At 40.4% G+C, this 19,521-nt stretch overlaps 1 protein-coding gene across 1 annotated transcript in view; it reads left to right on the top strand.

Annotated features, from left to right (window-relative positions):
* The first annotated feature begins 1,041 nt into the window (after positions 1–1,041).
* Positions 1,042–19,521, top strand: part of LOC123430085 (midasin) — a 34,005-nt gene continuing 15,525 nt past the window's right edge. The window contains exons 1-26 of the mRNA XM_045114000.1: positions 1,042–1,472; positions 3,721–3,796; positions 4,189–4,460; positions 4,544–4,705; positions 4,795–4,943; positions 5,575–5,684; positions 6,376–6,495; positions 6,668–6,746; positions 6,990–7,112; positions 7,188–7,287; positions 7,367–7,463; positions 8,260–8,391; positions 8,471–8,527; positions 8,713–8,889; positions 9,329–9,454; positions 9,806–11,554; positions 12,129–12,196; positions 12,278–12,473; positions 12,854–12,958; positions 13,047–13,352; positions 14,558–16,786; positions 16,874–18,361; positions 18,435–18,621; positions 18,711–18,776; positions 19,106–19,188; positions 19,265–19,501. Coding sequence (XP_044969935.1) covers positions 1,057–1,472; positions 3,721–3,796; positions 4,189–4,460; positions 4,544–4,705; positions 4,795–4,943; positions 5,575–5,684; positions 6,376–6,495; positions 6,668–6,746; positions 6,990–7,112; positions 7,188–7,287; positions 7,367–7,463; positions 8,260–8,391; positions 8,471–8,527; positions 8,713–8,889; positions 9,329–9,454; positions 9,806–11,554; positions 12,129–12,196; positions 12,278–12,473; positions 12,854–12,958; positions 13,047–13,352; positions 14,558–16,786; positions 16,874–18,361; positions 18,435–18,621; positions 18,711–18,776; positions 19,106–19,188; positions 19,265–19,501 — 8,910 coding nt within the window. The 5' untranslated portion in view covers positions 1,042–1,056. The remainder of the gene's footprint in view (positions 1,473–3,720; positions 3,797–4,188; positions 4,461–4,543; positions 4,706–4,794; positions 4,944–5,574; positions 5,685–6,375; positions 6,496–6,667; positions 6,747–6,989; positions 7,113–7,187; positions 7,288–7,366; positions 7,464–8,259; positions 8,392–8,470; positions 8,528–8,712; positions 8,890–9,328; positions 9,455–9,805; positions 11,555–12,128; positions 12,197–12,277; positions 12,474–12,853; positions 12,959–13,046; positions 13,353–14,557; positions 16,787–16,873; positions 18,362–18,434; positions 18,622–18,710; positions 18,777–19,105; positions 19,189–19,264; positions 19,502–19,521) is intronic.

The raw sequence follows: 19,521 nt of genomic DNA, 5'->3' as shown, positions 1-19,521 counted from the left end.
CGCCTCCTTCTATGCTGGCCACGTGTCCTGAGCCGCTCGCCCCGCCTCGCCGTGGGCCAGCCCTCGCTCCACAACTGCCACTCCATCTCGCGCCCGCCCCCGCGGCTCCACCTCGACCCCGCCTGGGCTTCCTGCCGCCTCTGCCCCGACTTCTCCGCCCCGACTTCTCCGCGTCTGCTGTCGGCGTCCCCGGCGTCTCCGGCAGGATCCGGAGACCAGGGGCACCTCTTGTGCAGCAGCCCCGGGACATGGCCGGCTCCGTTTCGCCCCGCCGTCCCCTGTTGCGCCGGCTCGCCCCGCCTCGCCCTGGGCCAGCCCTCGCTCCGCTGCTGCCACTTCGCGTCTTTTCCCCTCTCCTTCCTCTCCCTCTCCTCTAACCTTGCAACCATTCATCCCTCTCCAGTTTATGCAAAGCGGTCGTTGTTTCTACAACGCGACCGTCGTTTCAGGAGTTGAAGAAATTGTTTCTGCAACGCGGTCGTTGTTTCATGATTTTTTTCTGCAACACGACCGCTGTTTCAGGAATTAATGAGTGGTGAGGGGACAAGCGGGACGTGCTAGGAGATCGATCGATGGATGTTTGTGCAACTGATTTTGTTGTTTCAGGAATTAGTGTGTCGGGAGGTGACAGAGCCGTGTGCTTGTTTCTGCAACTGAAACGTTGTTTCAGGATTTTATACGGTGAGGGGAGGCGACCGAGTTGGTGATCGGACAGTGCACGCGCATACATTGGACGACTGATCAGATGGCGGATGATTACTACAAATCTACCGGTGAACGCGTAGCAGTCCCCTAAAAATTTACAGGTACCATTTGATGTGAACTATTTTTTTTTTAACATTTGCAAAAAATATTTTTAGTGCGCAGGAGCTCCCAAGAGCCGAATTGGAGCTACCCAACCGAGCCGAACGTGACCGCCACGGCGCCACCTCCGCACCGGCATTGGCGACTCGACCTAAAACCCTAAACCCAGCGCCCCCATATATACACACACACAGAGAAATTGACGGCTCCTCTTCTCCCCAACCGCCGTTGCCGGTGTCGCTGCCGCCCGACATGTCGCTCGACCGGAGCTTCTCCACCTCCGCCGCCCTCTCGCGCCTCCTCGCCCGCTGCCCCGCGCTCGCCGCAGACCCGTGCCTCCTCGCGCTCGCGTCTGCGCCCGCCGCACCTACCCGCGACGACGTAGCCGCCGCGCTCGCCGAGCCGCTCCTCCACCCACGCTACACCATCCCCATCATCGGCTGCTTCCGCCCACTCGCGCCCGCACTCGTCGACCACGCCTCCGAGCTCCTCCGCACCGCTGCGCCGGCCCTCCTCGCCGACAGTGCCGCCAGCCAGGAGGAGGAGGTCGGGGAGGGGGATACCCGCGTCGTTGAGTTCTACCTCTCCAGGGGAAGGGGCCTGCGGCTGCACGAGCTCGCATGCCTCGCGCTCTCCCGGGCCCTCGACCTTGCCCCCTACTTGATTCGGTAAACTGGCTGTCGTTCCCCACGCCACTCTCGCATGATTCAATGGAATTTAAATTTCGAGTGCTACAATCAACGCGTTTGCCTGTTTGCACATCTGTATTTCGGTACAAAAAACTGACTCGTTATGTAGTTCGTTATTACTCAAGTCACCGCAACACTAACCTTCTACGGAACAAAATGAGTGAGGCTACACTCTCTGAAGTATGCATATATAGATCCGTATGTAGTCCATAGTAAAATCACTAAAATGTCTTATATTTAGGAACGGAGGAAGTATTAGGTATACACACACCAAAACTTCCATGCCACAAAATTTGAAGATATTCGCAGTTTGATAAATTATATTAGTGGTATCTCTTGCATTTATAAGGAAACAAAAATAGCTACCTTTGTGTCGTATGCTACTACATTAGTAAGGAAATAATGTACAAAACAGGTTGGTGGCACTGGTTTGAAGGAAGAATGACCCTTTGAAGAGGGTGGTAGAGGGTTCTTGCTTAGGTGAAGAGGAACTAAATCAGGAAGAGGCAGTTGAGACTAATTCATCTAATTTTCTTAACTGTAACAGGACGAGTCCTATCTTAGTTATCTCCAATAACCAAATGCAATGCTATTGAAATAATTAATGCATCTAACCTCAGGTCTCAGCTAACAATAGTGATGTGGTCATTTTGATCTGCCTGTTGGACAGTTTTTGCTTGATCAGGATCATTGTGTATGGTATGTCCATGCTGTCCGCCGAGTTGAATGTGCGCGAAAGTTTGCCGCTTCCTTTTGTGTTGCTGTCTCTGTGTCATGGTTATTTCCTTTAGCAACGACCCTTGGTATTCACAAAAATTAACATAGATTTATGTATGATTCATTGATTTGCATGCGGAATTCACCCTAAACAATTTCCGGTGGATCTGCTGTCTATGTTTGGCTACTTGAACTTCATTAAGCGCTGTTGCCCCATCCTGCCATGAGCTGTTTAGCTTGGAAGGTGACATGGATAGAGGTCTTCATGAAATTCCATTTCTTCCAAATATGTACTTCGCAAAACATGATCAAAACCTCTTCTCTGGTCAGAATTGAGGGAATACCATGTGTACCATCCATGCCTGTACATAGTGAGTATGGACAATAGTTCCTGCATTTGACAGTCTCTCCGGGTAGGTATTTAATGGTTCACTTAAATATTGGAATTACATATAGCAGGTCCACGTTACAGGTCACACAGGAAAACTTGCGCTATTCGTTTTTTTATCTTGAGAAATCTGTAAAGCTACAGTCCACTAGTCTCAGATAGGATAAAAAATTCAAGCATGCTTACATAGGTATTGTATAAATTGACTTACTACATCCCAGAGTATGAACCTAAGGGAATAGTGATTTTCGAACCATCTCCTCATATTTTTTTTTTGAAATGAACACATCATTCGATTTGGCCATAGGGAACATATTCATTCTAAATATCTATGAAAAAGATACGTTTCTTTCTCTTGTTTGGGAGACGGAGGAGGTTAGGTTAGCCGAAAGATGGTTATAGGAGGGATGTGGCTTTTTCTACACACTTTCTACACATAAATGAAAAATGCGTTACGCCTTTCGTGCGGGTCATGACTTTTTTTTAAGGCAGGACTTAAAATCTATCTATACCTTTGCTAACAGCGGAATGTGCACATTGTGCTACCTCCTTTTCAGTTTACAAGGCCCTTGCATATTCTTAGATCATCAATTTTGGTAATAACATATGTATTATGTTGTACAAAGCAGTACTCCCTCTGTAAACTAATATAAGAGTGTTTAGATTACTAAAATAGTGTTCTAAATGTTCTTATATTAGTTTACGGAGGGAGTACCATTCAATTCGTATATGAAAGGCATTTCTAATAGTATACTTTTGGTGGCATATAACCCACATTCCGTTGATCAAAATGATCTAGGAATACATGTGTGCCTTAACAAACCAAAAAGGAGGGAGTATGTTGTGGTATTTCACTTGGTGCTAGAGTTATTTCTTACATCGGACTAGTGAGAAATTCATTGGATTGAAAAGTAGCATGCAGTGATTTAGTGGAAAGTTTTTCACATAAGCCCATCAGAGAACTAATGGATTGGAATTCAGAAGACGTATTTGGTTTATGCTATTCACTATTATAGATTTCATCTTCGCCAGTTACATTAACGATTTCGTGCAACCATGGCATATAAGTGACGATGAGCTGCTCTATGTTATATAATTAGCTAAAACTGTTAATTTTTGCAGATGCGTATTAAAGTATTTCAAGTTTTCTCCACCGCCATTCCACAGGCTTTGTGAAGGTGTTACCCCTCCTACTAAGGTATTAATTTTTCATGTTGTAAATTTGAAGTCCATTCCCCCCCTGTCTGCAAAAATTACCTCTGCAACTTGTTACATAATGTTACTCCCTCCGATCCAATATTAATTGTTGCTGATTTAGTACAAAATTGTACTGAATCAGCAACAAAGTAACATTATTTTGATGAATGCAGTGGCTCAGTGTGTTAAGTTGAGTTTAAAAAGTGGTAAGGTAGTGTTGCTAAAATATTTATACATTCTGTGGAGACATAATGTGATTTTTGTGCTGCATTTCTTTCTTTTCCTTTTGCATGTGGCACTACTAGCCTTTTCTCTAGGTGCGTCTTCCGCAGAGTGCATACTAATAAACATTTTTATCAGTGCGGTGACATGGTTATTGTTATTTGCTTTCAGGGATTACATCTGTTCCTTGATGCCACACAAGTATCATACCGGTTTCTAGAATTGGAACCCAGGGTATTTTGTGAACAATGGGACTGGTCTTGCTTTTTGGACCTTGTAAATGGCACAACTGATTATAGGCTAGCGGATGACTCACTTCATAGTGTTGTATTGGATTTAAGATGGTGTGCAATCCAAATACTCGTGGTGGTTTTTAAAGCTAGTGATATGGGCAACGCAAGTTTTGGTCTTGGGGCGGATGATGCATTTACATGTTTACTGAGGTTCCTTTTCACACTGTGTTTTAATATTGTTTTCTCTTGATGTCAACCTCCATGTCTCTATGATACACTTATTGATCTTGTAGATGGAAGGAGTTCTGCACGGACACTTCGTTAGAGAAAGCCTCTTTGTATCTGCAGACTGAGGAAGGCAGTTCTAACATTGATTTAACTTCTTTGGCCGATACCTTGTTGGATTGGTCAGAGGTTACAGCGGGAAAGGAATATAACATTGGATGTAACATATGGTATGAGCATTTCATCTAACTCCAGTTGCTCTATGTCTTGCTAGATTCAATCTTGCTTATGCCATTTCTAAGTTGTTTTTCTCTGTTAGTCTGTTTGTGCTCACTTCGACTATGCGCAAGAGTTATGAGGTAGCTCTGATGGCAGTTAGCCAGAGGTGGCCTGTACTTCTCTATGGCCCCGTTGGAGCGGGGAAAACTGCACTCATTAATGAGTTGGCACAGAATCGCGGGAATCGAGGTATATACATCTGTAACCTGCAACCGGTATGATGTTTAGAAATCCGCTAGAAGATTTTATGCAAGTTCAAAACCACCCTGAAGGCTCTGCCCAATTTATTTTTCTATAGGATTATGTACTTATATGTATAAAAGAGAGTATGCACATGGAAACTGTTGTATACTCACCGGTAAAGCATTCTATTGTCTGCTAATTTCTGAATTGAAATTTGTTATATATACATGTTGGCCTTTTTATTCCAGAAAAACATGTACAGCCAGTATTCAGTTTTGTATACAACACAATCTATTTCACTGTTAATGTGTTGATACTTGCACTTGACAAGCAGAAAAAGGAAACAGAGGTTCGTTAGGTATTTATATCATGAAAATAGCTGCATAGAAATGTTATGTTCCACCAATAGAGAGGTGAACTCCCTGTTTTATCATTGAGTACTTGAGTTAAGCCAAACCCATGGTCTGCACTTGTCATAGTAAGTTTGAATTTAAGTGTTCTTTCGTTATAATTTTGTCCAGTGGAAACTATATCTTCTCGACACTTTTGGAACTCAACTAATCATGTCATCCCTGATGATACTGGTACTTCTCAGTGCATATTTTTACTAAGTGCCTATTGCCAATTATGTTTGCAGTACTTTTTATCCACATGGACGAGCAAATGGATGGCCGGACATTAGTTGGGAGTTACGTTTGCACTGAAAAACCTGGTGAATTCAAGTGGGCTCCTGGTTCTCTCACACAGGTCTGTACAGGAACATTGCTCAGTATCTATCATATACCGGAGTATATGTACGCGTAGTATGTACTCCCTCTGTCCCAAAATAAGTGGCGTTGATCTAGTACAAAATTTGTACTAATTTAGTACAAAATCTGCGACACTTATTTTGGGACGGCGGGAGTAGTCTATAAGAATGTTTATGTAGTATATATACTACTCCCTCCGTCCCCAAATTTTTGTCTTAGATTTATTTAGATATGAATGTATCTAGTCAACTTTTAGTATTTAGATACATCCATTTCTAGACAAAGCTAAGACAAGAATTATGGGACGGAGGGAGTACTTTGTAGGTAGTATGTATCATATTTTGAGCATACTCTTTTTTGCGTACAGATATGTACATATTTTACAAATATAATAAAAACTATGGGCCTACTTGCAATTTTTTCATATAACTCACTTTGGAATATCTTAGATATAGTGTGCGAACATACTAGAAATGATAAAATAGTATATGTACTACTACATGGTAGTATATAAGACATGGGTGTAACTACACCCTGTAGTAGGATGTATTTTCCCTATATATATATACATATATATTTATTTATTTCTGGGGGATTGTTCTCATATATCTGTCTTTGCTAGTCTGACCCTATGTATATTTCTGGGGGATTGTTCTCAAATATTTATATTTACCATCTTATGGGGCCAGGCCATTGTCAAAGGGTTTTGGATTGTGTTTGAAGACATCGACAAGGCACCCACTGATGTGCAGTCAATCTTATTACCCTTATTGGAAGGTTCAAGCTCCTTTTCAATTGGGCATGCGGAGGTGAAATTGCCGTTTCTTTTGATTGTTTAACATAATTATAACTATAATGCGACTGCAAGAGGTGTATTATTTCTGTTGTTAAAACTTAAAAGTGCCGAATATGTGTTCATTTTGATGAATGCCATTTGCCTGGTGGTGCTTACCAGTTGCTGATTTTTAATTTCTAGTGCAGGCAGTTGAAGTTGCCGAGGGTTTCCGTTTATTTGCTACTGTCACCACCTCAAAGCATGATTTTTCACATGCCCTGGAAGGTTTGTCCATTTGATTAAAATACTGTGTAATATGTCACATCTTGCTTTACTATGCACTCCAAAACATTTGTGCTCATAGATGTGTACTTAAAATTACATAAAACTAGAGTCGTGATACAATCTATTCAACCACAGAATGATAGTTGTACATTTCTACAACCCCGCAACTTCTCATCTTCAATGAGCAAAGTAGTGACCTGTGATAATCTGAAAATAATTCGTTGTTTGAATCTTCTCCTTCAGGAAGATTAACCTATAGTGGCCTGTGGAGGAAGGTGTTGCTGGGAGAACCTAACCGTGAAGACATGGTTAATATAGTTAATGGATGCTACCCAAGCTTGGATACTATCTCCTCTAAACTCATAGGTAGACAGAATTGTATTGTCGTTTTTATTGTTGTTGTGAACTACTGAACTGTTTAACTAACATATCTCCATGTAGATACCTTTGAGAAGGTCAACTCTCTGGTATCTTACCAGTTTGGTGGGCTCAACTTAGCTGGAGGTTTTTCTGATGGCATTCTACACAGATTCTCATTAAGGTGCATAATTCTTGTTGTTACAGTGCATTTCTTGTTTTAATATTCGATAAGAACAATCCTTACAATCTTCGTTTGTTAGGGACCTGCTCAAATGGTGCAAGAGAATAGTTGGAGTTGATCTCAACTTTGAGGGTCTGGGACTTGCATCTAGTGGCTACCAATTCATCTATTATGAGGTTTTTGTTTTCTCTTCCTTCTAATAAGTATTTTGACATTCTACCTGTGGCTACCGACCATTGTCATTGTGGGAAGCCTGCAGTCAAATGTTGTGACTGCATAATCTAGATTAGTCACTTTTAAACATGTTTTGGTTTGCCATATCTATACTTCCATAACATTATAACTAGAATTACTGTGATGAAAACCAGCTTGTTCAATTTGCATCTTGGACATGATTGGAAGTATTTTTTGTTGACGAGTATCTGAACGCATGCGTTGAGAAGACAAATGACTATTTGAATTATTCTGCTTTTATGAATGTAATAATAGTTTGAGAACTGAACCATTGTATAATTTTTCATCATCAAACATGGAGTTTACGATCACTTTCAATGCAGTAATCCAAAACACCACTATTCTTATAGTTGAATTGCAATCCCATGATACAAGGCCAATTGTTGGCAGCTAAACTGTGTTCACAGTATTTTTATTTAAGGATATAGTGTTAATGGACTTGCAGTATTGTTATGTTGTACTCCCTCCGTCCCATAATATATAAGAGCGGTTTTGATACTACAATAGTGTCAAAAACGCTCTTATATTATGGGACGGAGAGAGTATAATATAGAACAGCACCGCTGCCTGTGAAAAGGCACATACATAAAGTACATGGTAGGAAACTGATTTTTTTTTGACATGCACTTGTGTTGCCATGCCATTTTCCTAGAACCAGTGATTCATAAGAAACAACATCCCATTGGGATACCATGACCTTTCCAGGCTCTCAGTAACCTTTGTCTTTTCTAAATCCAGGCTGCTGATATTTTTGCTGCTTCCTTATCATCTCCGGATAAAAGGCAATATGTAGCAAGAGAAATTGCTAGAATATTGGGTGTATTTCATCAGGCAGAAACCATGCATCCTACAGACAAGCCCATTATTCAGGCATGTGTAGCGATTTCTTATCAATAACTCATGTTTTGTTTATTTGGTTTTGAAAAAATTAATGGTTCCTAAAACACAGGCTCGGCACACCGACTTGCAAATTGGCAGAGTTACTCTGCAATGCTGCGACAAACCAGTAATTACCATTCCTTTCTTTAGTACATATTCCCTCTGTAACTTCTATAAGACGTTTTAGGTCAATACAACTTTTATAAGACGTTTTAGGTCAAATAGTGACCTAAAACGTCTTATAAAAGTTTACGGAGGGAGTATTTTGTAAGCTTCGGTTTGTTTGTTCACTCTGGGTTTCAAAATATGCAGGCATTAATTCAGAAGGGACCTTTTGCTGATATTCGCAGCGCACTAGATGTTCTTGAGAGAGTTGCATGTTCAGTAAAGTTCAATGAGCCTGTTCTTCTTGTTGGCGAAACCGGCACGGGGAAGACTACACTCGTGCAAAATCTTGCTTCCTGGCTTAAACAACCGTTGACTGTAGTGGTATGGACAAACAGTAACAAATTACCTTGTGTTGAAAGCATTACTTGTTTACCATTGCAAATCCGTTAATTATCAAATTTGTTACCCAGAATTTGATTGTATCTGCTTATGCGGTTGCAAAAGTTTTAATATTGTAGAAAGGATATAATCTCCTAAAGCACCTTTACACCATTCAATAGTGCTGCCCTGGCTACCATTTGCTTCACCAGTGGCCATGGTGGAAGTTGGACACAACAAAACAGCACGTGTCAGTGTTACTGTTTGCAAATATTTGAAAGGACAGAAGATTATCAGCTAGTGGCATAAAATCTGCATTTCCATTTTTGCCATGGCATGGAAATCCAAAATTTGTTCTTCTTTTGTAATTTATATGATCTAGCGGGGTCACATAATTTTTGAAATTTGCAATATACTAATATCTTGTCTTGACATCTTTCAGAACTTAAGCCAGCAAAGTGATATATCTGATCTCCTCGGTGGATTTAAGCCTACAGATGCTCGGTCAATATGCTTTCCTATTTATATGGAGTTCAAGGATCTATTTTGTCAAAGCTTTTCTAAAAAGGTGCGGCCATTGCTTGGTTCTCATGGTTTTGCCCCGTACTAACCTGCTCAATGTAGCTTACAGTTAGCTTGGGATCTTATTGTTTCTAATATTCTAATAGATCATAAGTTTAAGATGAGCTTACAAGACAAATCTTAAAAATGTTATTTTGTTCAGCTTATAAGTCATATAAACTTTCTTTTTGTGGCTCGCGGTTTGTTGCAAGGTTGGCTCAAGCTTGAGGGTGAAGTGGACGATAAGTTATATTATTGATCAAGATTATCTTGTTAATAAGCCTAAGATTTGCATACACCATGCGAGCCATAGAAATCATCTACATTGATTTATTAATTGAATTGTTTGGTTGTTCAGGGGAATGAAGATCTTTTGCGTTATTTTGATGTATACGTAATGGAGAAGAATTGGGTAAAATTATTACATTCGTTGGCGAAGTGTGCTAAGAATGCTCATAATAAGCTACTTCAAGGTGATTCCAAGAAGAGAAAAAGGTCTTTGAGTGAATGGGACTCCCTTTCTTCCAGGCTAAATGTTGCCCATAGTCAACTTGGTTCAGCAAGTGGCATGTCATTTCAGTTTGTGGAGGGTGCTTTTGTTTCAGCTTTAAGAAATGGCCATTGGATTTTGCTTGATGAGGTCAACCTTGCACCTCCAGAGACTCTTCAGAGAATTGGTGCTGTACTGGATGGAGAGAAGGGCACACTGTGCCTTGCTGAAAGGGGTGATGTGGATTATATTGAACGCCATCCTCGCTTTCGTATGTTTGCTTGCATGAATCCGGCAACGGATGCTGGGAAAAGAGAGTTGCCATATGCTTTTAGGAGCAGATTTACAGAATGCTTTGTTGACGATCTCATGGATGATGACGATCTCCGTCTTTTTGTGAATAAATATTTGGATGGTCTGCATACTGCTAAAGGAGTTATTGATAGCATTGTTTGTTTCTATAAGGCGGCGAAAAAGGAATCTGAGGAGAAGCTGCAGGATGGAGCCAATCAGAAGCCCCAATTTACTCTGAGATCTCTTTCTCGTGCATTAGGTTATGTAAAAATGGCAGAAAAATCTTTTGGCTTCAGGAAAGCTCTTTATGATGGCTTCTGCATGTTCTTTCTTACAATGCTGGATGTCCCTAGTGCAAAAATCATTAAGAACTTAATAGTATCTCTTTTGTTGAATGGAAGAGTGCCAACAAGCATTTCTTTTGCTGACTATGTTGAAAATCCTAAGCAACTAAATGGTTCCGAGTCAGATGAATTTTTGTCCAGCTATGTGTTAACTAGCAGTGTTACTGAGCACATTGTCAACCTTGCCCGAGCTGTTTACATTAAAAGATATCCTGTTCTCCTGCAAGGTCCAACATCAAGTGGCAAAACTAGCTTAGTGAGGTATCTTGCTGCAAAAACCGGCCATGAATTTGTCCGCATAAACAATCATGAGCATACTGATCTTCAAGAATATCTTGGTACGTATGTCCCTGACGGTCATGGGAAGCTTCAGTTTCAGGAGGGTGCTTTGGTGAAGGCTGTACGTGAGGGGCACTGGATTGTGTTGGATGAGCTAAATCTTGCACCTTCTGATGTTTTGGAAGCTTTGAATCGGCTGTTAGATGACAACAGGGAGCTATTTGTTCCAGAGCTTCAAGAGACTATTTCTGCTCATCCTAACTTTATGCTTTTTGCTACTCAAAATCCACCTGTGCTCTATGGGGGACGTAAAATGCTGTCTAGGGCATTCCGCAACCGTTTCATTGAAGTGAATGTTGATGAAATTCCAGAAGATGAGCTAATCACAATTTTGGAGCAGCGATGTACAGTTGCTCGCAGTTATGCCACAAAAATGGTTCAAGTTATGAAGGATCTGCAAATGCATAGACAAAACAGTAGAGTGTTTGCCGGCAGACATGGTTTCATTACAGCAAGAGATTTATTCCGTTGGGCCAATCGGTACCGAACATTTGAGGGGAAGTCATATGAGGACCTGGCCAAGGATGGGTATTTACTTCTTGCAGAGAGATTACGAGCTGACAATGAGAAAATTGTTGTTCAAGAAGCATTGGAACGTCACCTACGTGTTAAACTCAACATCCCTGATCTATATAACTTGGTAAGTTGAATCTTTCTATGGCGTATGGCTAACTATTCATTAACTTTCTTTTTTCTATTCAATGTCATGGTAGATGAAAGTCCACTTTTTAAAGAACACCTGTGGATAAATCATAATGTTGCACTGGTACCATGTTATATAGCACTTGATACTAAAATAACATGATTTAAATATCTGCAGATGCGTGGATGCTGCTTAGTAGGTACTCAATGTAAAATGCGTTTTATCTCATTTAACTGGACTGTTTTTCTAAATGCGAGGTACTAGAAGGTGTTGATTTGTAGTTGATGTACATGTATGAAATTTTGTAATACATTGGAAACTATTTGCTGACATACTCTACTAGAGTACGGATGCTATTTGATGGGCGAGGATTCTCATTCTAGAAAATAATTCTTTGTTCTTTTGACATTGTTTGCTCTGCAGTGACATTTCCCTGTTATTTAATGCGAAAAATGTTGAAGTAGAGTTTCTGCATGTCCTATTTATGCTTTTCTGTATCTTGATACTTGTTTGATGATTGCTGCATGGCCTTTGAGCCAGTTGTCTAATTGAGTGTTTTTTTTCTTTGCAGGAAGGCATCTACGGGGAGAGCTTATCTTCTCATGCTATAAGACAGAAAGTACAAGAACGCTTTGGACAGTGAGTTACTGTCTAATTTAGGCTACAGCATTTGTTTCGCTTTCTCCTGATCTAATGCAATTTCTTTTTGAGCATCTGCAGCATCACTTGGACAAAAAGTATGTGGAGGCTATTCTTCCTCATTGAGCGTTGTTACAGGTCACGGGAACCTGTCCTCCTTGTTGGTGAAACTGGTGGGGGGAAAACAACAGTTTGCCAGGTCTTAAGTGCTGTTCTTGGTGTGCAGTTGCACATTTTGAACTGCCATCAATATACTGAGACATCAGACTTCATTGGGGTAGGTTTTGTTGTCTTTTAAGTTTTTACCATGAGTTGTATTTTTAGTTGGCGCCGGTGCATAGCGGACGGATAAAGCGTGCTGAGAATGTTAAGAGGGGTTGTGGTAGACCAAACTTGACATGGGAGGAGTCCGTTAAGAGAGACCTGAAGGTTTGGAATATCGACAAAGACTTAGCCATGGACAGGGGTGCGTGGAAGTTAGCTATCCACGTTCAAGAGCCATGACTTGGCTTCGAGATCTTATGGGTTTCAACTCTAGCCTACCCCAACTTGTTTGGGACTGAAAGGCTTGGTTGTTGTTGTTGTTGTATTTTTAGTTGCTGTTGCCGTGCTTCAGATATTTGGTTAACTAGCATAATGCATGGCTGTTATTTGCAGGGATTTTGTCCTGTACGTGATAGGTCAGCAATAGCGTTGGAGTACAATCATCTTATTTCAACATTGAATGGAATGAAAATTTCCATTCATGTTGCTGGAGATGCGGTATGTTCTTTGTTTTTAACATGTGATATTTCAACAGCAGATTATAGACACTTTTCAAATTCGGTAACTGATTCTCTATTGTTCACAGCCATTTCCATCTGATATATCTGGAGCTATTAGCGTCGTGAATCGTATGAATGATATACTTGATAGATACAGAAAAGAGAAGGAACTGTTTCCGGAGGTGCCACCTCAAGATATTGATGATATGGAGCAAATTAAGTTGAAATTGATGGATCTTCATCAGAAGTCGGAAGCAATTTTTCTTTGGCAAGATGGGCCCCTTGTGCAGGCGATGAAGAGCGGAGATCTTTTCCTTATTGACGAAATTTCTTTGGCTGATGACAGTGTACTTGAACGGCTGAACAGTGTTCTGGAACCTGAAAGAAAATTGGTATGTTTTCTTCAGTTAGCTTCTTTATGCTGGAACTGCCTGCTTTTCTTACTAAAGTAGCAACTCATGGATAATGAAGTTGAGAAAAAAGAGCTGAAATTGCTAATTTAGGGGCCTAATGGATCAAGTCGCAAGCTTACGGACCTAAGTGATACTCCCTCCGTTCCTAAATATAAGTCTTTTTAGAGATTTCATTAGGGAACTACATACGGAGCAAAATGAGTGAATCAATACTTTAAAGTATGTCTATATACATCCGTATGTAGTCCCTATTAAATCCTCTAAAAAGACTTATATGTAGGAACAGAGGGAGTACAACCTTGCAAATTGGGGCACCTAATAGATGATAAACTTGCAAATTCTAAGGCCTAAATAACACAACTTTTAGATAGCATATATACATGTTACTTTAAACGTTATTTGTGCATTTACATTGCTGATATTGTTAAGTTCAGTTTCCTGGTGTAGAGGTGTTTGAGCCAGCTTGGCATTGCTGTGCTTTGCTATGGAATCTAGTTACAGTAAATCCTTAGCAATCCGGTAAACTCTTAGGTTTTCATCCATTCATGTAATGTATAGTTTTTAAGATAAACGTACGCACATGTTATCGTTAAAATTCTTTATCGGTTTCCCTCATAATGCAAAGGCAGATCTTATATTGTTACTAACTACTCCCTCCGTTCCTAAATGTAAGCCTTTTTAGAGATTCCAATATGGACCACATACGGAGCAAAATGAGTGAATCGACAGTCGAAAATGTGTCTGTATACATCTGTATGTAGTCCGCATTAAAATATCTAAAATGGCTTATATTTAGAAACGGAGGGAGTACAACATTTTGTTTTGCGGGCATGGTTAGATGACATGGCTTGAAGAGGATTGGGTTTTAGAAGGGGGTGTGCATATATTTGGATGAGAGATGGGTTTACAGATAGCAAATACAGTGCAATGGCGTTTCTTCTTCCTTGTTCTTATAAAAGACAGTTCCTTTTCAAGCCTGACATATCCCCTAAGATTCATATAACTCAACTATTCTGCGCCTTTATAGTTCCTCTTATAGGTCTCTCGTGCTTACCCCTGCTTATCCAATCATGCGATTGTTGTCTTTGATTCCAAAGGCGTGTTAAATAATCAACTATTCTCTTTTGAAATTCAGTTATATTAATTATGCTTGTCCATTTGTGTCTTCTTTATTATTTTTGTAGGCACTGGCTGAGAAAGGTGGTTCTGTGCTAGAGAAGATTGTAGCACATCCAAATTTCTTTATCCTTGCAACAATGAATCCAGGTGGCGACTATGGAAAAAAAGAGCTTTCTCCAGCACTAAGAAACCGATTCACAGAATTGTGGGTTCCAGCTGTTACAGATGTTGATGAACTTAAGAGCATAACTGTAGAGAGGTTCAGCAAAGCTGAGCTCTCTTGCTTTGGAGATTGTATCGTTAATTTCTCGATGTGGTTCAACCACCTGCACACTGGAAGAATGCTCACCATACGCGATCTGTTATCCTGGATTTCGTTTATCAATTCGACAGAGAAAAATCTTGGGTCACAACAAGCTTTAATACATGGTCTGTTCCTTGTACTACTTGATGGGCTCACATTGGGAATGAATCTTGCTAAATCGGAGTCTACTGAGTTGAGAAGGACATGCATGTCCTTTATTTTAGAAGAGCTGCAGAAGGTTGAGGGGAAACCCTTTAATTCAGGCTTGAGTGATCTAAAGAATTATGGCTGGGGTAATGATATAACAAAAGCTGATATTGATTGTAATCATCCAGATCAGTTTCGCATTGAACCATTCTATATTCCAAAAGGTCAATTTGCTTGTAAGCAACAGGGATTTGACTTCACGTCACCCACTACCAGCAAGAATGTTTTGCGAGTATTGCGTGGCATGCAACTATCCAAACCTCTCTTGTTAGAAGGTAGTCCTGGAGTTGGTAAAACAAGCTTAATTATGTCAGTAGCTGGATTTTCTGGCCACAATGTCGTGCGAATAAATCTATCTGAGCAGACAGATATGATGGATCTTTTAGGTTCAGACTTACCAGTTGAAGGGGAGAATGGAATAGAATTTGCCTGGTCGGATGGTATTCTTCTTCAGGCTTTAAAGAATGGAAATTGGGTTCTGTTGGATGAACTCAATCTGGCTCCCCAATCTGTCCTAGAGGGACTTAATGCCATTCTAGATCACCGTGCAGAGGTTTATATACCTGAGCTTGGTCAGACGTACAAATGTCCATCGTCCTTTCGTGTCTTTGCGTGCCAGAATCCTTCATCACAGGGTGGTGGGCGGAAAGGCCTCCCCAAGTCCTTCTTGAACCGCTTCACCAAGGTTTATGTTGATGAATTGAAAGAAGACGATTATTTTTCCATTTGTAAATCAAGATATCCATTACTCAGTGATGATCTGCTAAGAAACCTGATTTGCTTTAACAATAGGCTCTTCACAGATACCATGATACACAGGAAGTATGGCCAAGAAGGTTCTCCTTGGGAATTTAATCTACGTGATATTATGAGGTCTTGTGACATGATAGCAGGTTCTCCAGATACTTCAAAGAATGACTGCTTTCTAAATACTATTTATCTTCAACGAATGCGAACTGCGGTTGACCGAGATGAAGTTCTCAAGCTTTATGAAGAAGTTTTTCAGATAAAGCCTAGCATTCATCAGTCGAAAATGCTTTATGTCAATGCAGATTGCTTAGTTATTGGAAATGCGTCTATTAGAAGAAATAATTCCCGGTCATACGCAGTTCAGATTAACCAACTAAACATACTTCCTGGTATTCTTCATAGCCTTGAAGCTGCTATCCACTGTATCCATCAAGGTTGGTTGTGCATTCTTGTTGGACAACACTCATCTGGGAAAACCTCGTTAATCCGCATGCTTGCTCAGCTGTCTGGCAATACATTGAATGAGTTGAATTTGTCATCTGCAACTGATGTGTCAGAATTGCTGGGGTGCTTTGAACAGTATAACTTCTTCAGACACTACAAAGAGGTCATATCACAAGTTGAGCGTTATGTTAATGAATATTTCAGCTTGAGTATGGATATACGTTGGAATGATTTGATTATGAGCAGAAAGGCTTTGTTTGTGAAATGGTTTGAATTTGTGGTTGCGAAGAAGTATTCTTCAATCCATACTTCCACATTTATTGAGATGGGAAGGGATGCATCTTTGCCACCATTGAGCTTGGTCATAGACATAGTGGAGCAGATGAAGTGTGATCTGGAATTGCCTGACTTCCCTATATCGCTGACCAGCGATGATTTGAGTAAAACACTGAAGTCCATCTACAGCTTGCAGCAGAAAGAAGCTGTACACCAATCAGTTAAATTTGAATGGGTTGCTGGAGACTTGATCAGGGCCATTGAACGCGGTGAATGGGTTATTCTGGACAATGCGAATTTGTGCAATCCTACTGTATGTTTACTTATCTCTTGTACTCGTCATTTATCCTGCAATTTGATTTTGCTAACTTTTGCTATTTTTGTTTCTTTGATCTTTCAGGTACTTGATAGAATAAATTCTTTGGTTGAGCAAGAAAGGTCCATTGTAGTGAATGAGTGTGGCCTCGTTGATGGAAATCCTGTAGTTCTGAAGGCTCATCCTAAGTTCAGAATGTTTTTGACAGTTAATGCAAAGCATGGTGAAGTTTCAAGAGCCATGCGAAACAGAGGAGTGGAGATATTTCTGATGGAGCAAAGTCGGTGTCTGGAAGGGTGCACAAATGTGCCTGAGAATAGTGAGAGGAAGGACGTGACACGGTTTTTAATTTCTTGTGGTATACCTAGAATGGAATTGATTTCATCAATGACTGAAGCGCACCTCTATGCAAAAGCTGCTGGCTTACGTCTTGGTATAAATATTACCCTTCTTGAGATCACCCGATGGGTTCAACTTTTCCAACAACTTCTTATTAAAGGAAATCAGCTTCGTTGGAGCCTACATCTAAGTTGGGAACACACTTACCTACCCTCGTTGGGTCAAGTTAATGGATCTGATGTTGTTGAGGACGGAAAATTAAGGTTTTTGACCAATGTTGACGGCTGTTCAGCTGGTTTGCCTTGTGATTTTTCGTTGTCATTGCCTGGTGGTTGGCCAATTGAACAGAAACTAAGGGATTTTATTTGGTACTCGAAAGAATCTTGTGTCCAAAGAAACTGCATGTATCTACAATCATTGGGTGCCCAGTATGCTGCTTACCAACTAAGCAATTTGGATGGTTCATCCTTAATAGGACCTAGTAACATCCACCCATGTGTTCTTCCTGCTTCAAGCTTATCTACACTGCAGTTTCCAACTTTGTCCAGTCAGCATTCTGTTAAGACTCGTGTAACTGGGGGATTTAATTCAGAGTTAGCTGATCAGATGCTTTTCATTGCCGCAAACTGGGTAATGGAGCAATCTATGAGAAGTGATCTTGACTTGTATGGAATATGGTTTAAATGGTATAATGGTCTGCTCCAGCCATACTGCAGCTTCTTTGAAAACTATGGTAATATTCTTAAGCAAGAATCTGAGCATCCTGTTTGGCATAGCATCCTTGAATGTTATGGGGAAATAACTGCTTATCACAAGGTTGATGCTGCGCATCCTATTCCATTGCTGTCGACGAGGTTGCTGGATATGGCTGGTTGTGACACCCTTAAAACTTGCCAAAAGCGGCTTCATAGGGCTCTTAGTGGTTTGAACTTGTTGCGGCTTACATTATGGCAATGGCAATCTGAGACAGTTATTCCTGATTTTGGTGTTCTAAAAGCTGCTTTGCTGCCGGCATTGAAGTCCCTCAGATGCTTGGAGGATGAGGTACTCAAGTTGATTGTGAGCTCTCGGAAGCTGCTGCAGATATACCCTCGTATCCTGGATTATCACAGATCAATATGGAAGATGATAGTGTCCTCTCAGTTTGAGGGCTTACCAGTTGTTTGGAATCTTCTGAGGAAGGAAATTCTGAAGCTGCAGCCAAAATTCCCAGAAGCAGTTGGTATCTTTATGGTAAGTTATAATCATTATCACTTCTTTTCTTGGTAATATACTATGATTGTGAACTGACATCACAACAATACAGATGGAAAGTGTCAATCTGAACAATCTTCAAGATTTCAATTCACAAAATAGCAAACCAACTTTGTGGGTCCATGGTGGCCATCCTCTTGTACCATCATCTGGAAAAGTCTTCTACCAATTCCAAGAAATTGTAGCATTTTCTGCAGCTGTTTGGCCATGCAAGAATCTTTCAAAGAAACAGCTTGATGGTAATATATTGCAGATTTTGGCAACTAAAATGAATCACTTGTTCTTATCTTGGTCCCATCCAAATTTAATTACATTTTGTTGCTTGCAGATAAGCAACAATTAATTAATGCCATGTTGTCAGCCAATCAGGATCTTAGATGCCTTGCATTGGAAGGTACTTCTGTTATTATTCCAAGAGATCTCCTTGATGCTAATACTTTTTCTAGGGTATTATAAGGACTTGTAGGAAGAGCTACACTTATTATAAAGAGTTCTCCCCGTTTTTTTCATGTTCAGCAATATACTTTATCTTCTTTTTCTGTTATGTTAGTTGTGGTTTGATCTTTAGATGTAGGTGAAACACAATTTTATTTAACTGAGGAAGGTCTAGTTGCTTTCTCAATATGTATTTTCACTTCATTTGCTTAGTAATATTACCAGTTTGAAACATTCTGACCCATTAATGGGGAGTTCCCTTTATGATTCTATTGTTTTTGTGTAAAGGTGTTTCTATAGCTTTTCGTGCTGTATCTAAACCTGAGGAAGAGGAGTCAACAGTTCTGGCCCAGTTGGATGAAATTCATAAGGTTTTTTAGTTACCTGCAATTTTCCTAAGACTGCTCTATACTGAACTCTTTGTCTTACTACATTTTCTTGATGTAGAGTCTTGTTCGAAAGGTTGAGTATGAGAGGAATAACCTAGGATTATTGTTGAAGACCTCCAATGCTGAAGTTAAAGTCTGTTGCTCAGTCTCATCCGATATCTTGTGTAACACTTGTGGTTTCAATGGTTGGTTAGCGAGTCTTCCTTTGCTCAATCTGAAGAGCTTGAACTTGGACACTGCTTTACTTCAATGCCTATCCAAGTGGATACAAATAGATTCTTCTGAAATTCGTCAGGTCTCTCTCCCTCTCTCTTA

The sequence above is a fragment of the Hordeum vulgare genome, chromosome 1H (assembly GCF_904849725.1).
Source record: "Hordeum vulgare subsp. vulgare chromosome 1H, MorexV3_pseudomolecules_assembly, whole genome shotgun sequence".
Lineage (NCBI taxonomy): Eukaryota > Viridiplantae > Streptophyta > Magnoliopsida > Poales > Poaceae > Hordeum > Hordeum vulgare.
The sequence above is the reverse complement of the archived record's forward strand: the minus strand, read 5'-3'. Positions and strand labels throughout refer to the sequence as shown.